The sequence below is a fragment of the Microcaecilia unicolor genome, chromosome 12 (assembly GCF_901765095.1).
Source record: "Microcaecilia unicolor chromosome 12, aMicUni1.1, whole genome shotgun sequence".
NCBI classification, from domain to species: domain Eukaryota; kingdom Metazoa; phylum Chordata; class Amphibia; order Gymnophiona; family Siphonopidae; genus Microcaecilia; species Microcaecilia unicolor.
Window position 1 is genome coordinate 50,552,125 of NC_044042.1, and position 17,685 is coordinate 50,569,809.

The window sequence follows — 17,685 nt, forward strand, 5'->3', positions numbered from 1 at the left end:
GTTCTGTCTTCCAGTTCCAGCCCTGCCTCCAAGCTCCAGTCCAGCCTTCAAGCTCTAGCCTTGTCTTCTGTTTCTGGTAGTCCACTGTGCCTCGTCGAGTGCCTTGCTTGGGTGACTTGTCTGCCACCAGTCGGGGTCTGGCTAACTTTGGGTTAACCGAGTAGCGCCAACTCTGCTGCAGCCCAAGGGGCTCACCTTTTCTGAACTGTGGCACAAGGTAAGTAGACTTAGGAGCAGTGCTTTTTTTGTGCCGGTACGCAACGGTACGGCGTACCGGCACCTTTTTTTTTGGCTCCCCCCGCCCCGTGAGTCCATGTCCCGCACGCAGTGCCAGCCCCCATTTCCGGCCGCTGCTGCTTCTCCTGTTGAGCAGCAGTGGCTGCTACACAAAGAAAAGATTAAAAAAAAAAAAAACTTCAAACCTGGCTGAAACGCGGCACCCCGGCACTGTAGACAGCCATTAGGCATTGGCTGTTGCCCCGCAGCCGCTCCTCCTCTTGCCTTACGTTACTACGCTCCTCCGGGGTCTTCCTCCAGGGGCAGTGACGTAGAGGCAAGAGGAGGAGCGGCTGCGGGGCAACAGCCAATGACTAATGGCTGTCTACAGTGCCGGGGTGCCGCGTTTCAGCCAGGTTTGAAGTTTTTTTTTTAAATCTTCTTTTTCTTTGTGTAGCGGCCGCTGCTGCTCAACAGGAGAAGCAGCAGCGGCCGGAAATGGGGGCTGGTGCCGCGTGTGTCGCGACTTCGCGCCGTTCGCAGGGAAACTTGGCAGGGAGAGAGAAACCAACAGAGGGAAGGATTGGGGAGAGAGGGAAAGAGGGAAACCAACAGAGGGAAGGATTGGGGAGAGAGGGAAAGAGGGAAACCAACAGAGGGAAGGATTGGGGAGAGAGGGAAAGAGGGAAACCAACAGAGGGAAGGATTGGGGAGAGAGGGAAACCAACAGAGGAAGGATTGGGGAGAGAGGGAAAGAGGGAAACCAACAGAGGGAAGGATTGGGGAGAGAGGGAAACCAACAGAGGGAAGGATTGGGGAGAGAGGGAAAGAGGGAAACCAACAGAGGGAAGGATTGGGGAGAGAGGGAAAGAGGGAAACCAACAGAGGGAAGGATTGGGGAGAGAGGGAAAGAGGGAAACCAACAGAGGGAAGGATTGGGGAGAGAGGGAAACCAACAGAGGGAAGGATTGGGGAGAGAGGGAAAGAGGGAAACCAACAGAGGGAAGGATTGGGGAGAGAGGGAAAGAGGGAAACCAACAGAGGGAAGGATTGGGGAGAGAGAGAAAGAGGGAAACCAACAGAGGGAAGGATTGGGAAGAGAGGGAAACCAACAGAGGGAAGGATTGGGGAGAGAGGGAAAGAGGAAAACCAACAGAGGGAAGGATTGGGGAGAGAGGGAAAGAGGGAAACCAACAGAGGGAAGGATTGGGAAGAGAGGGAAACCAACAGAGGGAAGGATTGGGGAGAGAGGGAAAGAGGGAAACCAACAGAGGGAAGGATTGGGGAAAGAGGGAAACCAACAGAGGGAAGGATTGGGGAGAGAGGGAAAGAGGGAAACCAACAGAGGGAAGGATTGGGGAGAGAGGGAAACCAACAGAGGGAAGGATTGGGGAGAGAGGGAAAGAGGGAAACCAACAGAGGGAAGGATTGGGGAGAGAGGGAAACAAACAGAGGGAAGGATTGGGGAGAGAGGGAAAGAGGGAAACCAACAGAGGGAAGGATTGGGGAGAGAGGGAAACCAACAGAGGGAAGGATTGGGGAAAGAGGGAAACCAACAGAGGGAAGGATTGGGGAGAGAGGGAAACCAACAGAGGGAAGGATTGGGGAAAGAGGGAAACCAACAGAGGGAAGGATTGGGGAGAGAGGGAAACCAACAGAGGGAAGGATTGGGGAGAGAGGGAAAGAGGGAAACCAACAGAGGGAAGGATTGGGGAGAGAGGGAAACCAACAGAGGGAAGGATTGGGGAGAGAGGGAAAGAGGGAAACCAACAGAGGGAAGGATTGGGGAGAGAGGGAAACCAACAGAGGGAAGGATTGGGGAGAGAGGGAAAGAGGGAAACCAACAGAGGGAAGGATTGGGGAAAGAGGGAACCAACAGAGGGAAGGATTGGGGAGAGAGGGAAACCAACAGAGGGAAGGATTGGGGAGAGAGGGAAAGAGGGAAACCAACAGAGGGAAGGATTGGGGAAAGAGGGAAACCAACAGAGGGAAGGATTGGGGAGAAAGGGAAAGAGGGAAACCAACAGAGGGAAGGATTGGGGAGAGAGGGAAAGAGGGAAAACAACAGAGGGAAGGATTGGGGAGAGAGAGAAAGAGGGAAAACAACAGAGGGAAGGATTGGGGAGAGAGAGGGAAAAACAGATGGAAGGATGGGGAGAGAGAGGGAAAAACAGATGGAAGGATTGGGGAGAGAGGGGAAAAACAGATGGAAGGATGGGGAGAGAGAGGGAAAAACACAGATGGAAGGATTGGGGAGAGAGGGAAAAACAGATGGAAGGATGGGGAAAGAGAGAGGGAAAAACACAGATGGAAGGATTGGGGAGAGAGGGAAAAACAGATGGAAGGATGGGGAAAGAGAGAGGGAAAACAGATGGAAGGATGGGGAGAGAGAGAGGGAAAACGGAAGGATAGGGAGAGAAAGAGGGAAGACACTGGATGGAAGAATGCAGAAAGAAATAGGGGAGACACTGGAAGGATGGGGAGAGAAAGCAGAGCTGCTGGATGGAAAAGGGGAATAGAGAAAGACTGGAGAATAAGAGGAAGGGGCATGGGGAGAACAAGGGTGAGGAAAAGATGAAAGCCACAGGTAGATGAAGGAAATTAAAGAATGGATAGTAAGAATGAATTAAATCTGGACAGAGAGCGAGCCTGAAAAATATTGAAGAAAGCAAAGAAAAAGGAGACAAAAATGACAAATGGCACAGAAGAGTTAAGCGAAAACAAAGGAAAGGAGAATCACAGACTGGGACCAATATGGAAAGAAAAACAGTCACCAGACAACAAAGGTAGAAAAAAAATCATTTTATTTTCATTTTAGTGTTTGTAATATGTCCAATTTGAGAATTTACATTGGCTGTCTTATTTTGCACTGGGTATACTGGAGCTGTAAGAGCTTACAGAGATTATTTATAATGAAAAAAAATCACATTATTTTTTTCTCCTATAGTAACTGTAATATTTTCAATGATGTCTGTTTATATGCGCCATGGCTGGTATAGGGGGTGTGGCTATCATAGGGGTGGAGCCATATGTGGTGACCCCGCCCACAATGAGTACCGGCACCTTTTTTTCTACAAAAAAAGCACTGCTTAGGAGTAACATCAGGAAATGCTTTTTCACAGAAAAGATGGTGGATTCCTGGAATGCCCTCTAGGAAGAGTTAGTGAAATCAGAATGGTGATAGATTTCAATAATGCATGGGATAAATGCAGAAGATTCCTGTATAGAAAAAGGATGGAATCCAATTAAAACAAAACTTAAATGACCTCATAACTGCATGAGCTTTGACAGAAGCTTCAGAGGTTGGGAAGTAAGACCAATGCCAGACAGACTCCTATGGGTGGGTCCCACAAATAACAAAAAGAGATCAGGGTCAAGGCTGGAGTGGACTTCGACGGCAACTTTGGTAGTTGGGAAATACGACCAGTGCTGGACAGACTTCTACGGTCTGTGCCTCAAAATTGGCAGGGAGAGACAGAGATTAAATATACCAGTGTTTAACCATGAAGAACTGAAACCTGTTTAGAGTGTCAGATTCAACTCCTGCCATTTTGTTGGGCAGACTGGATGGATCGTGTAGGTCTTTGTCTGCTGGCATTTACTGCGCATACTTAATTTCTCACATTCAAAGCATAAGCTATGATTGCAGGTGCTTCATATCTATGGGGGGAGGGCCAGAATCATAAAATTTATATTATTGAATAAATGGTGGATATAGTGGAATTAGGAAAGGTGCAGAGAAGGGCGATAAAAATGATAAAGGGGATGAGACGACTTCCCTATGAGGAAAGGCTAAAGCGGCTAGAGCTCTTCAGCTTGGAGAAAAGGCGGGTGAGGGGAGATATGATAAAGGTCTATAAAATAATGAGTGGAGTTGAACGGGTAGATGTGAAGAAGCGTCTGTTTACGCTTTCCAAAAATACTAGGACTAGGGGGCATGTGATGAAGCTACAAAGAAGTAAATTTAAAATGAATCGGAGAAAATCTTTCTTCACTCAACTTAAGTAGAGAGGTGTGGTAGCCGTGTTAGTCCACTCTTAAAGGTTATCAATAGAAATCAAACAAAATAAAACATGGAAAAGAAAATAAGATGATACCTTTTTTATTGGACATAACAATACATTTCTTGATTAGCTTTCGAAGGTTGCCCTTCTTCATCAGATCGGAAATAAGCAAATGTGTTAGCAGATAGTAATTAGACTCTGGAATTCGTTGCCAGAGAGTGTGGTAAAGGCGGTTAGCTTAGCGGAGTTTAAAAAAAGGTATTGACGGGATAGGTCCAAGATGGCGCTCTGAACGCACGCACCTGTAGTGGCTCCGAGTGTTTGTTGCAGACTGCTGTTTCTTCCGAGACCCACGATTCCTCGTTTTCAATGGGGAAGCGAAGGGGGAAGGTAAAGGAGGTCCCCTCGACTCCTGGACCATCGTCGGGTTTGAGACAATCTATTCTGCAATTTCCCACGGCGCTACCGGGTCCTCTCTGCACATCGACTCCCTCTGTAAACGCCGACGTATTGACGTCGATGGGAAGCGGAGACGGGGCTTCCTTGAGCCCTGTGGAACGCAGGGCTCCACCACAGCCGGGGAGTGAGTTATTTTCAGCAGCCCGAGCAGAAACGGACACCGGAGTGTTGAATCCGCAACTGTTAGAGGGGAGGACTACTGTCAATCGGATTGGGACACAGGACCAGGCGTTTTCGGCCGATCTGGCCCTAAAGGTATTACCACAGCATATTGTGAATAAGTTATCACGTACTGAGTCCCCGTCCCACACCTCGGTACCAGCAGGTGGAATAATTAAACCCTTAAATGTGACGCTTGAGTCACTTTGGGATATGGTCTATGCCACTCACTCTATGCAAAAAATGTTGCAAGAAAATACTAATGATATTAAAACTCTTTCTGAAGCCGTTCTGATACAGGCACAAGTGACTGCGCAGCAGTCCTGTAAGATTGAAAGTTTGGACATTAAAATTCAAGAAATGGGGACTGTGGAATCCGCTATGGTAAAGATAGTAATTTTCTACATAAACGGTTAGAATACCTGGAAAATCAAGCTCGTAGACTTAACCTTCGGTTCCTTAATTTCCCCAAATCTCCCTTAATTTCCCCAATGGACATGGTGAAAAAATATATGACGGATTTACTGGGAATGGATAAAGACTCATTGCCTCCTATAACTCGGGCTTATTATATCTGGAATACTGAGGGAACAAGGGGAGAATTTCCTATACGAGGGACGGAGGCAGAAATGAATCTTACTTCCTTCCTGGAAAGTTCTTTGGAAGTAATCACTCACAGGACGACTATGCTGGTCACTTTTGTGTTGGAACCAGACCGGAATGCAGTACTAAGGCTTTCCCTGAGACATTTAGATAGCTTGTTTATGGGTTCCAAGGTTAGGATTTTTCCAGATTTATCTAGGCCAACACAAATGAGACGCAGGGCCTTCTTGGAACTGCGACCCAGAGTTGAGACCATTAAAGCAAACTTTGTATTACGTTTTCCTTGTATTTGTAATGTAATGTTTGAAGGTAAACAGTTTCAATTTGTGGACCCTAAACAGCTTAAAGATTTCCTAGACGCTAGAGGTGATGTGAATGTTATATGCCCTCCCATACAACAGGCTGGAGTATAAAGAGAGAGGTAGCAACTGCGTTATTGATTTAATACTTTGTTTAAAAATTTTTCCTATCTTGGAACTAATTTCTTTTTCTTATGTGGACAAAAAAATGCTCTCATTGTTTCCTCATGTGTTAATTGAAATGTTTTTCTGTTTATGGATTTAAATGTGAATTGCATGGTCACATTGTATTGTGTATCATTGAAAATATAAATAAAATAAAAAAAATAAAAATAAAAGGTATTGACGGCTTCCTAAAGAAAAAGGCCATAGACCATTATTAAATGGACTTGGGGAAATTCCACTATTTCTGGGATAAGCAGTATAGAATTTTGTGCTTTTTTGGGGATCTTGCCAGGTGTTTGTGACCTGGATTGGCCACTGTTGGAAACAGGATGCTGGGCTTGGTGGACCTTTGGTCTTTCTCGGTATGGCAATACTTATGTACTTATGGTGTTAGTCGGTGGCAGGTGAGGGGAAGAAATTCTTACGGTTGAAAGCAACAATATCATGGTATTATGTTCCATTATTGCAAGTTGCTGACTGCCCTGTTTATGATGCCTGTGTTTAGTCATGAAGAAGCGAAACTTGCACAAAGTGCCAGATACAACTCTGAACATCTTGTTGGCAAGAGTGGATGGACCATGCTGGTCTTTATCTGCTGACATTTACTATGTTACTGTCTTTCACTTTTAGCTCGCTCTTCTCTGCCTCTCTAGCCTCTCAAATTGTACCCTGTTTCTCACCCTCTAATTCTCCATCTCCTTCTTTTTACGTTTCACCTACCTATCAACTTTCCACCTCCTTTTCTGTCCCTAGCTGTCCCATTTCTCACCTCATCCTTTCTCTAGCCTCCTGTTCCCTTCTCTCATCTACTCCCATTTATCATACTTCTGCTCTCTGTATTCACCATCCTCCTCTCACTCATCTTTCAGAACCCCCATAGCCTCTCTTACATGGTACCATCATGTCTGGCATCTCCTTTCTTTTTTTCCCTCCATCTAGGTAGCATAGCATCTACCCCCCTTAGTTAGCATCTCCCCCTCTCTCCACTCCTCTGCCCAGTTGGCTTCTCCTCCTTTCTCTCCCCCCCAGTCAGCATCTCACTGTACCCTTCCCTCCATAGTTTGCATCTTCCCCTCTCTTCCCCTCCCCTCCCCTCCAATAGTCAACATCTCCCCACTCTCTCCCCATCCCCCCATAGTCAGCATCTCCACCCTATCTTCCCCACTCTGTCCAACTTAATGTCCAGAATCCCTCTGTTTCTTCCCTTCCCTTGTCTCCATTTCCCTCCTCACCCCCCCCCCAATGGTCCAGCATCTCTACCTCTCTTTTCCCTGTTGTTCTCCCCTATCCCCTTATGGTTCAACATCTCCGTCCCATTGTTGGCATGTCTCCCTCTGCCCAAAGTCCAGATATCATCCCCACACCTCTCCCTCCTGCCCACCTACCTGCAAACCAGTATCTCTCTGTCCCCTGTCCCTTCCCTGGTATACTTTTAAAACATTTCTCCCTGGAGGTCACTGGCTGCAAGCAGCAATTCAAAAATACTACTCTTGTCAGCTCCAGAACCTTTCCTCTGCTGTGGTTCTGCATATACAGAAACAGGAAGTTGCATCAGAGAGAAGACTCTGGAACCAGTGTGAGCAGCATGTTTAAATCGTTGCCCACTGCTAGGCTTTTCTTTTCATGTGAGTAGGTTTGGCCACATCTGGAAATACCATTATAGTATGACCACAAAAAGGAATACTTTTCTTAGGAAAATATGCTTTCAACACAGACATCTGTTGCTCTTTTGTCTGAAAAGTAACAAAATTGCTCTTTTGGTTATAACATCTTGAGAAGATTCCAAAAATTGAGATATATCTTAACTGTCTGGAGTACTAATTCCATCTATTGCCCCTTCCCATTCCTCCACTTTAGATCCATGTGATACATAATCAGTGCATTTTTTCTAGCAAAAAAGGTGCCGGTACTCAAATGCCAGACCACCCTTCAGGGGTGGGGTGATCACTCAGGGACCCACCCCACAACAGCCAGGCCCCTTGCAATCAGTCACAGAATCTATAACAAGGCAGAATTGGTGTGTAGAGCCTGAGCTCTTTCATTAAAACTTTGGGACCATGGGTCAATTTTAGCAGACAATGGAAAAGGTGCCAGTACTCAGTACCCCCTCAAAAAAAGCCCTGTACATAATAAGGTTTAGTAACAATCACTGATTCATGAGCTAGTTGTAAGATATCTTTCATTTCAAATAACTCAAGAGGAGCTAGATATCGAGTAAATGGGAAATGTAAAAACCTACGGTTTCTAGCTCTAGATATTTTCTCCAAAGCTTCCATTTGTAAATGTGTAGCTAACCTATTCTTAGTAGCCACAGATTGAAGATTACTAGCTGATTTTCAAATTTATCCACAAGTTGTTTTACTTCAGTCAACCTTGCGTCTTGGTCAGCCATTTTAAGCATTGCCTCCTCAGTAAATTTACTCAGCTGCTACAAATTAGTTTCAAGTATTTTTTTTTCCATTCTAGAAACAGCTGTCCAAACATCTTTCAAAGAAACATCAGACATATAAGCAGAAGATGATGCTTTTTCAACTGTCAAAGAAGAGTTCCCAGATGACAGTTTAACTGGTTTAGGATTAGGAACTGATCCTCTTACTGAAGGCATAGGAGAAGTACCTCCAGGAGAAGACTATGTTAAGAGACTAACTAGAAACTGCAGGTCTATGTATTTCTATCAAATCAGTGGGTTGGAGGGGATGGGGTTCTACCACCTGGTGATAGCTAGCCCTCTAAAGAGGAAATGTTACAGTTGTAGGAGGAAATCCAGTTTGAAGTACATGATGGTCCATTGGCCCCTTTATCAAAATCGGCTTAATAGTTCCTGATTTTCCTCTTTTATACTTTCCCATTCAACCTAGCAGAATAATTTACTCCTGCTCTTTGTGTCACGGTCGTCGACGTCCGTGCCTTGCTCGCCAGTGCCCTAGTCCACTTAGACCCATTAGTTTTACCTGCAGTTCTAGCCGTTGACCTGTGGGGTCACTGTAGAGTGGTGAAAGCCAAGCTGGTGATGTCATCAGTGCTGAGCTCTTCTTAAACTGGCTTCTATGTGCACTCAGTGTTCTGGCAATAATCCCTGATTGAGCTCAGGCCTGCCTGAGGCTCGGCTAGTTCCATCTGCTGTATTTTTTGTCAGGCCGTGGCCTGAAGCATTGCTGCAGCTTTCTCCTTTTTGCACTGTTCCAGTGAAGCCTGCTTCCAAGCCTTGAAGTCCTGAGAGCTACTTGCCCTTCAGCTGAGTCTTCAGTCATCCACAGTGAGTCCCTGGTCACTGGCTGCAGTGAGTAGGCTCTGTACTGTGTTTTGGACTGTCTGTGCTTGGAGCGTGGAGGGATCTGCATGGGCTGTTCCTGTTTGCTGCACTGTACCTGTGTTGTCTTTTGCTTTGGGAGCATTCGATTCAGGCACTTCAGAGACAGTCCTCCTTGCCTTGGGAGCATTCGACTCAGGCATTTCAGAGACTGTTACTGACCTGCTTGCCTTGGGAGCGTTCGGCTCAGGCAGTTCAGAGGCTGTTTGTTTCTACTAGAGACTATTTGGAGTTCCTTTTGCTTTGCTGCTGCTCATCTCCTGCTTCTGAGAGAGCTTGCCGTGGAGGTCCCACGGCTTACTTGAGAGTCCTGATAGAATGAACCTTTATCTGACTGCCAGCGATCTCACCGCTTTCAGCTAAGTGCTATTGCTTTCTGTTGCCCCGCCAGGGCGGGCCTTTGCCTAGTCCCTTGTGCTCTTATGTTTGCTTTTCTTGGACAGCTAGGCTGTCTTACTATTTTGACTAAAGAGGTTAAGACTCATCAGCCTGGAAAAGAGATGGCTGAGGAGGGACATGATTGAGGTCTATAAAATCCTCAGTGGTGTAGAACGGTATAAGTGAATCAAATTTTTTTTTTTACTCTTTCAAAAAGTACAAAGATTAGGAAACACTCAGTGAAATTATATGGAAATACGTTTAAAACAAATAGGAGGAAATAATTTTTCACTCAATGAATAGTTAAAGCTCTGAAACTCTTTGCCGGAGGATATAGTAACAGTGGTTAGCGTATCTGGGTTTAAACAAGTTCCTGGAGGTAAAGTTCATAATCTGCTATTGAGATAGACATGAAGCCACTGCTTGCCCTGGGATTGGGAGCATGGAAAGTTGCTACTATTTGGGTTTCTGCCAGGTAGTTGAGACCTGGATTGGCCACTGTTGGAAACAGGATACTGGGCTAGATGGACCACTGGTCTGACCCAGTATGGCTGTTCTTATACTTGCAGTTTAGTGGGTAGTAAGCAAGCACTGGCCTTTTGTAAGGGGAGAAGGAAGTGGCCACGCCTTGCCAATAGTTAACCCATCATCATTAATTTTTTCTTCAGGGCTGTAAGATCTTCGGAGTCCTTCCAGGCAGTAAAGGCTGGATTTCCTATGAGTGGAGCTTGAGGGAGGGGGGGAAACTTTCCAAAAGTCTTTTTCTTCTGGGAAGCAATAAGCGTATGACTAACCATTGCGTTTTTCACCTGTACAGAAATTACATTTCCCAGGAGTCCTATGGGCAACTGTGCTGCTCTAATTTCACCCACAATTTAGTGTTTGTACCTTTCAACCAATCAAATATCACTTTGTTGACCTTTTTTTATAGTAATATGTTAATTGGGGAACTCCCAACCCTTTGTGAAGTTGTCCATTTTGAATCTGATTGTAGGATGGAATGCATCAAGATTTGTTCTGTTTGTTTAAGATTCTCTTCTATCTCAATTCTAATGTAAAAGGTTTACTGTGGCATCCATGCAAAAGTATCTTTTCTAGTTCATCCATAAGGAAGTTGTTCATAGCAGCTCTTCTGATCTGTAGATAGATGTTATTGAAGCAGTTGTGGTTCAGGTTGTATAGTTTCTGGGGTGTACTGGAGATCCAGAATGAGTACCTTAATAATATGTGACATGCAACTATGTGTAATGATTCAAATTAACAGAAAGTGGAAGTCCAATTGTAGAAAATGTCATCATAGGAATAGAAAGAGCTTTCAATCGTATGAAGAATATTGGATCCATTCCTTGTTTGCTGTGTAGCGATTCTGCATCCGTAGTCCTGGAAAACTAGTCACAAATAAGTTAAGTCCAGTAAAAAGATCTCACCATTGTTTTATTTGTTGATCTTTATTTCACGGCACTGTTTCATTATTTTGTAACTGCCTGCTGCATGGAGGGCTGTGGGGGACGTGTAAAAACCTACAAAATGTACAGTCCACTGCTGGTGGGAATTGGGAGAAGAGTCTCGCTACACTGTGTACCACTGGGTGACAAGGTCTATCCGCACTTGGGCAGGCTGGATGGACCGTACAGGGCTTTATCTGCCGTCATTTACTATGTTACTATATATGTTACTGTATACAGACCACCAAGGGGCATCTGTCTGTACTGTACACCCTGCTGATGGAGATCTGTCTATACTGTACAGTCCAATTATGGGGCTTTGTCCAGGCTGTGCACAATTCACTGATGGGGAGTCTACCCCTGCTATATACAGACTACTAATTGGTTCTGCTTGGGTCTCACAGGTTTCTTGCACTCCAGCGTGGAACTGCCTGTATTGGGGATCATTGTTGGGGGTGCTTTGAGTGCCTCAAGCATCATTCTCCTGAATGTGCTGATACTATGCATCCTTTTCAGGAAGCAGCGCAAAACAGGTAAGAAGGAAAGGCCTTTTTGTATGGGGAAGGGGCAGTTAAGGATGTCAGCAAAGAGGGCTTCTGATAAATGACCCGGAGAATGTTAATGCATGAATGTTAATGCACGTGTAAAACATCCAAAGATCCGTAAGGAGACTGCCCTTTCAGTACATTTACAGCAAAAAGATGTGAATGTGTCGGTCCTTTGTTAAAACTCTCAGCGAGGCCGGAGTTCAATATGATGTCATGAAGTCTTTTTGTCATTGGTCAACACCTGTGATGTTCACAGTCACAGGATTCTACCTGATAAATCTCAACCATTTCATACAGAAAATAGAAGAACAGAGTGCTGGGACAGGGAGAAAACACATCTGGGCATTGGGACTCTCCCAGGACAGTCACTACATATTATGAAGATATAAAGCTCTGGGTGAGGGTTCTGTGGTCTGGTCCATGTGGACACTTGGTGAAAGGGATGGGAGATTCTGGGTATAAGGACTCTCCCTCCTTCCCTCTCTCAGGCTGTCCTGGGTAATAATGACCTTTTTTTTTTTTTACTTGTGTTCTAGAAGTCTCAGATCTGAAGTTAACGCAAAGGTAAGAGAATGCTTTTCCCCTGGTTTAGTCTCTGCATGTTCTCATTAGCTGACTGTTGCAACTCTGAAAAAAGTGGGAGAACCCACTTCTGTGTTGCTGTATCTGTAAATACTCTGTTGCCTTATAACAGTGTTTCTCAATCCATTCCTGGAGTACTCCCTAGCCAGTCTGGTTTTCAATATATGCTTTTTTTTTTTAACGATATTTTTATTGAAATTTTAAATACAAAACAAACCATAGCCATAGCTCTTCATACATCTTTCCAAAGCTTAACTGAACATTGTTTTAGTCGCTCAAACATATATCCCCTACCCACCCACTCCCATCCCTCCCTCCCTCAGGCACTACGGGGAAGATAGCAGCTCTTCCCTCCTAAGCTCATATGGTTGCCAAATTTTTAGAAACAATGCAACCTGCCCCCTTCTCATAGCTGTTAATTTTGACATCTGATATATGAAATCCACCTTTCGTGCCACCAGCTGTAATGATGGTGTGTTTTTCTGTTTCCAGGCCCGAGCTATTGCAATTTTTGCTGCTACAAAGTATTGCACGGCCAATTTGTGCAAGTGGGCCTTCACTTTCGGGGGTCTAAGATGTAGCAGGCAATATTCTACTCGGCCTGGATATTGTATCTTAAGAGTCGTATAAACCATTTGCAACACCCGTGCCCAGTACTCTCTCACCTTTGGACAATCCCACCATATATGCATGAATGTCCCTTGTGACCCACACTCTCGCCAACACTCTGCTGACAGGCTCGGGTATATCCGTTTAAGCCTTACCGGCGTGTAGTACCACCAGTATAAAATTTTATACCCATTTTCAATTAGTGGTTGTGCGATTGAGGGTTTCAACAAAGATCTAAAGATATGCATCCAGTCACCCGAAGGGAAGGTCCTATGCAGCTCCTGTTCCCACCTATGAACATAATAATCCTGCGGGGATACAAGCAAGAGCAATGCCCTGTATAGTCTAGTTACACTTCCTTTCCCCCCTCCCTCTCTAATTGCTCTCTCTAATCCTGTTTCCACCAGATCCAATTCCTCCCCTGCGCGCCGGCGTAGGAAGTTTCTTAAACAGTGGTAAAACACCAAGTCGCGCTCCTCTAAGCCATACTCTTCCTGCAGTTCAACAAACTCCTTTATCGACCCCTGTTCCCACACCTGCCCCAACCTATAAAGCCCTTTGCGTGCCCAGTCCTGGTAGGCTTTCTCAGACTCTCCCAGTGGGAACCCTGGAGCTCTACAGATAGCCATTTGTAAGAAATACTTTCTATCCGGGAACACCTTCCTTCTCACCTGTAGCCAGGTTGTCAATAAATGATTTAAGCCCACCGGAACCCTGCGGATTACAGCTCTTATATCACTCTCCGGGGACCAGAGGATATTTCCCAGATATCGCGTACCTAGCCATGCTCTCTCCCAGTGTAACCACTTTTTGTTGTTTTCCGGGTACCAATTGGCCAAAACCCGCAACTGTGCTGCTTGATAATAGAGGAGGAAATCTGGGACTCCCATACCTCCCCTGGACGGTGTTTGAAACATCATCGACCTGCGCACCCTCGGCGGCCTCTTCCGCCATATGTATGCAAACATTTTCCTATTCAGCTGTTGAAAAAAGGAGCGCGGGATCGGTATTGGGAGAGCCAAAAATAGATATAATAACTTGGGCAATAACATCATTTTTATAGCATGCACTCTCCCCATCCATGACAATGTCATGCCTTCCCATCTGTCTAATTCTTCAAACAGCTCCTTCAGCTTTCTAGGGTAGTTCCCCTGGAACATAGTCTCTATCCTATCAGTAACCTGAATGCCGAGATACTGAATAGATTTCTCGGCCCACACAAAAGGGTACGTCCTCTGTAGCACCTTAGCCTCCTGCACTGGTGTTGTAAGGTTAAGTATTTCTGATTTATTGATATTAATTTTGAAACCAGACAATTGCCCGTACTGTGTCATAACCTCTATTACTCGCTTTAAAGACTGCCGAGGATGCGCTAAGGTCAACAAGATATCATCTGCAAAGAGCATGATTTTGTGCTCTCGCTTACCCCTTACCACCCCTTTTATTTCCCCATGCTCTCGGATTCTCTTGGCCAATGGTTCGATTGAGAGTGCAAATAGTAATGGAGAGATCGCACATCCCTGCCTTGTGCCCCTTCCCAAGTCCAAAGGTTTAGAAAGTGAACCATTAATCTTAATCGCTGCCATTGGCCTAGTATATAGTAGTCGGAGCCACTTCAAAAACTTGCCTCCTATCCCTATCTGCTTTAACACTGCGAACAAAAAGGGCCATTCCACTCGGTCGAACGCCTTCTCTGCGTCGACCGAGAGCAGAAGCACCGGTACTTCCTCATCCCTAACTTGCTGAATAATGTGTAATAGGCAGCGGATGTTGTCGAAAGTTTGACGTCCGGCGATAAAGCCCGCCTGGTCCTCATGAACCAAGGAGGGCATCATCCCCTGCAGCCTCTTGGCCAAAATTTTGGTGAAAATCTTATAGTCTGTATTTAGCAGTGATATCGGTCGATACGACCCACACTGCAATGGATCTTTCCCCGGCTTTAATATCACGACTATCTCTGCCATTCTCCAGGAGCTCGGAAGATCCTGAGCTTCATCAAAAGAGGCAATTACTCTCAGCAATAGGGGCGCTATCCACTTGGAGAATAATTTATAGAACCGAATGGGGAATCCATCTGGGCCCGGGGCTTTATTATTAGGGAGGTCTGCGATTGCCTTCTCTATATCCTCCAGGGTCACGGGGTTCGATAATGCCTCCAGCTCCCCCCTGGACACCCTCGGGAACTCCATCCCCTGTAAATAGTGGGCTACTTCCTCTGACGATACCACCCGTTCCGACTGATACAGTCGTGTATAAAATTCCCAGAACACTTCCTTTATTTTCTCTGTTTGGGTATATTGTTCCCCCGACTCATTCTTTATACTCGAGATGGCGTTACGCTGGGCCTGCTTTTTAAGTTTTAGCGCGAGCATCCTACTGGCTCTATTCCCAAATTCAAAGTGCTCTTGTCGCGTTTGTTGTAGTTGCATCGCGATCTCTGCCATTTGTAGGTCATTAAGTTGGGCTCTAAGATTATGTAGCTCTCCTGCCTTTATACTATCAGTCGGGTCTGCTTTATGCGATCTCTCCATTTCTGCCAACTCCACCCTAAGGGAGTTTTCCCGCTCTACCCTCGTCCTGTCCAAATGTGCCTTAAGTGCTATTAATTGTCCCCGTAGAACTGCTTTAAATCCCTCCCATAGGCTCACCGGGTGCACCTCTCCCGTACCATTAAACTGGAGATACTCCACAATGTATTTTTCAATTGCAGATATATTCTGTGGATCTAATAAAATCGCCTCATTCAAGCGCCATTGCCTCCGCTGTTTACCCCCTTCATTTATCTTCATAGTCAGCACCACAGGGGAATGGTCTGACCAGGTTCTAGGCTCAATAACCACCTCCATCATTTTTCCCCGTATCAGACCGTCCCCCAGCCAATAATCTATCCTAGAGTATGTGTTGTACTTGGGGGAGAAGTAAGTATAATTCCTTTCTGACCCGTGATACTCTCTCCAGAGGTCTATCAGTCCCCACCGTGCCATCCATCCCTTCAGCGCTACTCGCTCCCTTTTTGCGTATGCTACTGTTCCCCCCGAATTATCCGCCACGGGGTCCATCGTTAAATTTAAATCCCCCCCCACAAGCAAATGGCCCTTGGCAGATCTCTGCAAAAGCCCCTCTAGCTCCTCCAGAAATATACCCTGTCCCTCATTGGGTGCATATGTACAAACCATAGTATAGTACGTGTTGTAAAGGGATACCACCACTATCACGTATCTGCCCGCTTTATCCTTTAATACTTTATGGATCTCCCAGGGAAGAGAGCTTGAAAAGGCTATAAGCACCCCCTTTGTTTTCTTATTATCTAAGCTAGATGCTCCATGTACTATGGGGTATCGTCTATGACGCATCAAATGTTCGTGGTTACGCTTTAGGTGAGTTTCTTGAATAAACACCACATCCGCTTTTAAGCGTATGACTTCTCTAAAACCTGCCTGCGCTTCTGGGGGGTGTTAAGGCCTCTCACATTAAGTGTTACACATGTGCATACAGTCATAACTGTCTGTTTCTGTCTCGCTATTCAAATCCCCCCCCTAGTGCCCTTTCCCCTCCCACCCCCCTCCCTACCTTCCCCCTCCTCCAATCATGACATACCCTGTTACCCATACATGGCATGTCCATATAGAGGAAGTCTCGTCTAATCTTCAGCAACTAGCTATCAGTCTTAACAAAACGACACACAACTTCTTATCCTGCATGCAAAGCGAACTCAGCATAAAATTGCATCTGCTTCTCCCAGCAGCTCAATCCAGTCTCATCCCTTGTCTGCAGACTGTGTCAGTTTCTTCTCCGAGACTGCCGGCGCAGTCTTCCCTTGCCCTGCGTGACTCGCTGCCATTTCGGCCTGACTTTCCTTGGGCGATCTGCTATCTGGGAACGCTCGCTCTCTGCAGTTGGTTCTTCCTGCGCCAGATATGCTTGGGCCTCTTCCAGCGACACCACTCTGCATTGCTTACCGTCCTTGTAGAACAGCAGGGCAAAAGGATGCTGCCATTTATATCGGATCCCTTCGTCTCTAAGTTGGGCAGTCAGCGGTCTAAGTTCGCTCCGCCTTTTGAGCGTGGTGGTCGACAGATCATGATACAGCTCTATGGATAACTGTCCCATTCCACAGGCTCTGCTTCTCTCGCCTTCTTCATTATTTCTTCTTTTGTTTTATAGTCCTTGAAGCAGGCCACTATGTCCTTAGGTGCATTCTTATTCCGTCCTCCCAGCGCTCTATGTGCCCTCTCAATCAAGATAGAAGTTGGGTCTCGCTGTTCCTCCAGCATCGACAAGAGCTGGGCCGCTATACGCTGGACTACCTGTTCACAGTTCATGTACTCCGGGAGATCCGGGACACCGCGAATCCGGATATTGGAGCGCCTGCTTCTGTTTTCGAGGTCCTCTACTTTGTCCAGTAGAAATTGGGTGTCCTCACGCTGACCTCGTGCCCGCTGCTCCAGCGCCTGGACTGCCTCCGCGTTTTCCTCTAGGCCCGACTCCACCTCCGCTACGCGAGTGCCCAGCTCCACCATCTCTCCTCTAAGTTCCGCCCCAAGGGCGGCTATATCTTGACGCACCTCTTTTAAATCTTTTAAGTCCGTTCGTATCTCCTGGAACCACGTGCAGAGTTTTGCCCAAACTTCCTGCTGAGGTATAGTCTCCAGGTCGCCTCCCATTAGTTCTGCTACTTCTTGGCTCCCTTGTTGCGTTCCAGTCAGACGCGTGTTCTCGCCATCTTGCGGGAGGCCCGATTTCAGCTCCCTGCGTTTGAAGCCGTATGCTTGCAAATCGGCCGATTTGGCAGCCCCCGACGCCATCCGGGCTTTCTCCTCGTATTCCCCCCTGGTTCTCTTGTGAATTCGCTGGGGTGTGGGTCGTTAGTCCCGCTCGTTTGCTATTGCCTCGACAAGTTGCTGAGGA

At 46.2% G+C, this 17,685-nt stretch overlaps 1 protein-coding gene across 1 annotated transcript in view; it reads left to right on the top strand.

The window, feature by feature from the left end:
* TMEM25 (transmembrane protein 25) overlaps positions 1 to 17,685 on the top strand; it is a 33,132-nt gene that overhangs the window by 10,047 nt on the left and 5,400 nt on the right. Inside the window, exons 4-5 of the mRNA XM_030221261.1 lie at positions 11,443 to 11,571; positions 12,123 to 12,150. Of these exons, the coding sequence (XP_030077121.1) occupies positions 11,443 to 11,571; positions 12,123 to 12,150 (157 nt within the window). The remainder of the gene's footprint in view (positions 1 to 11,442; positions 11,572 to 12,122; positions 12,151 to 17,685) is intronic.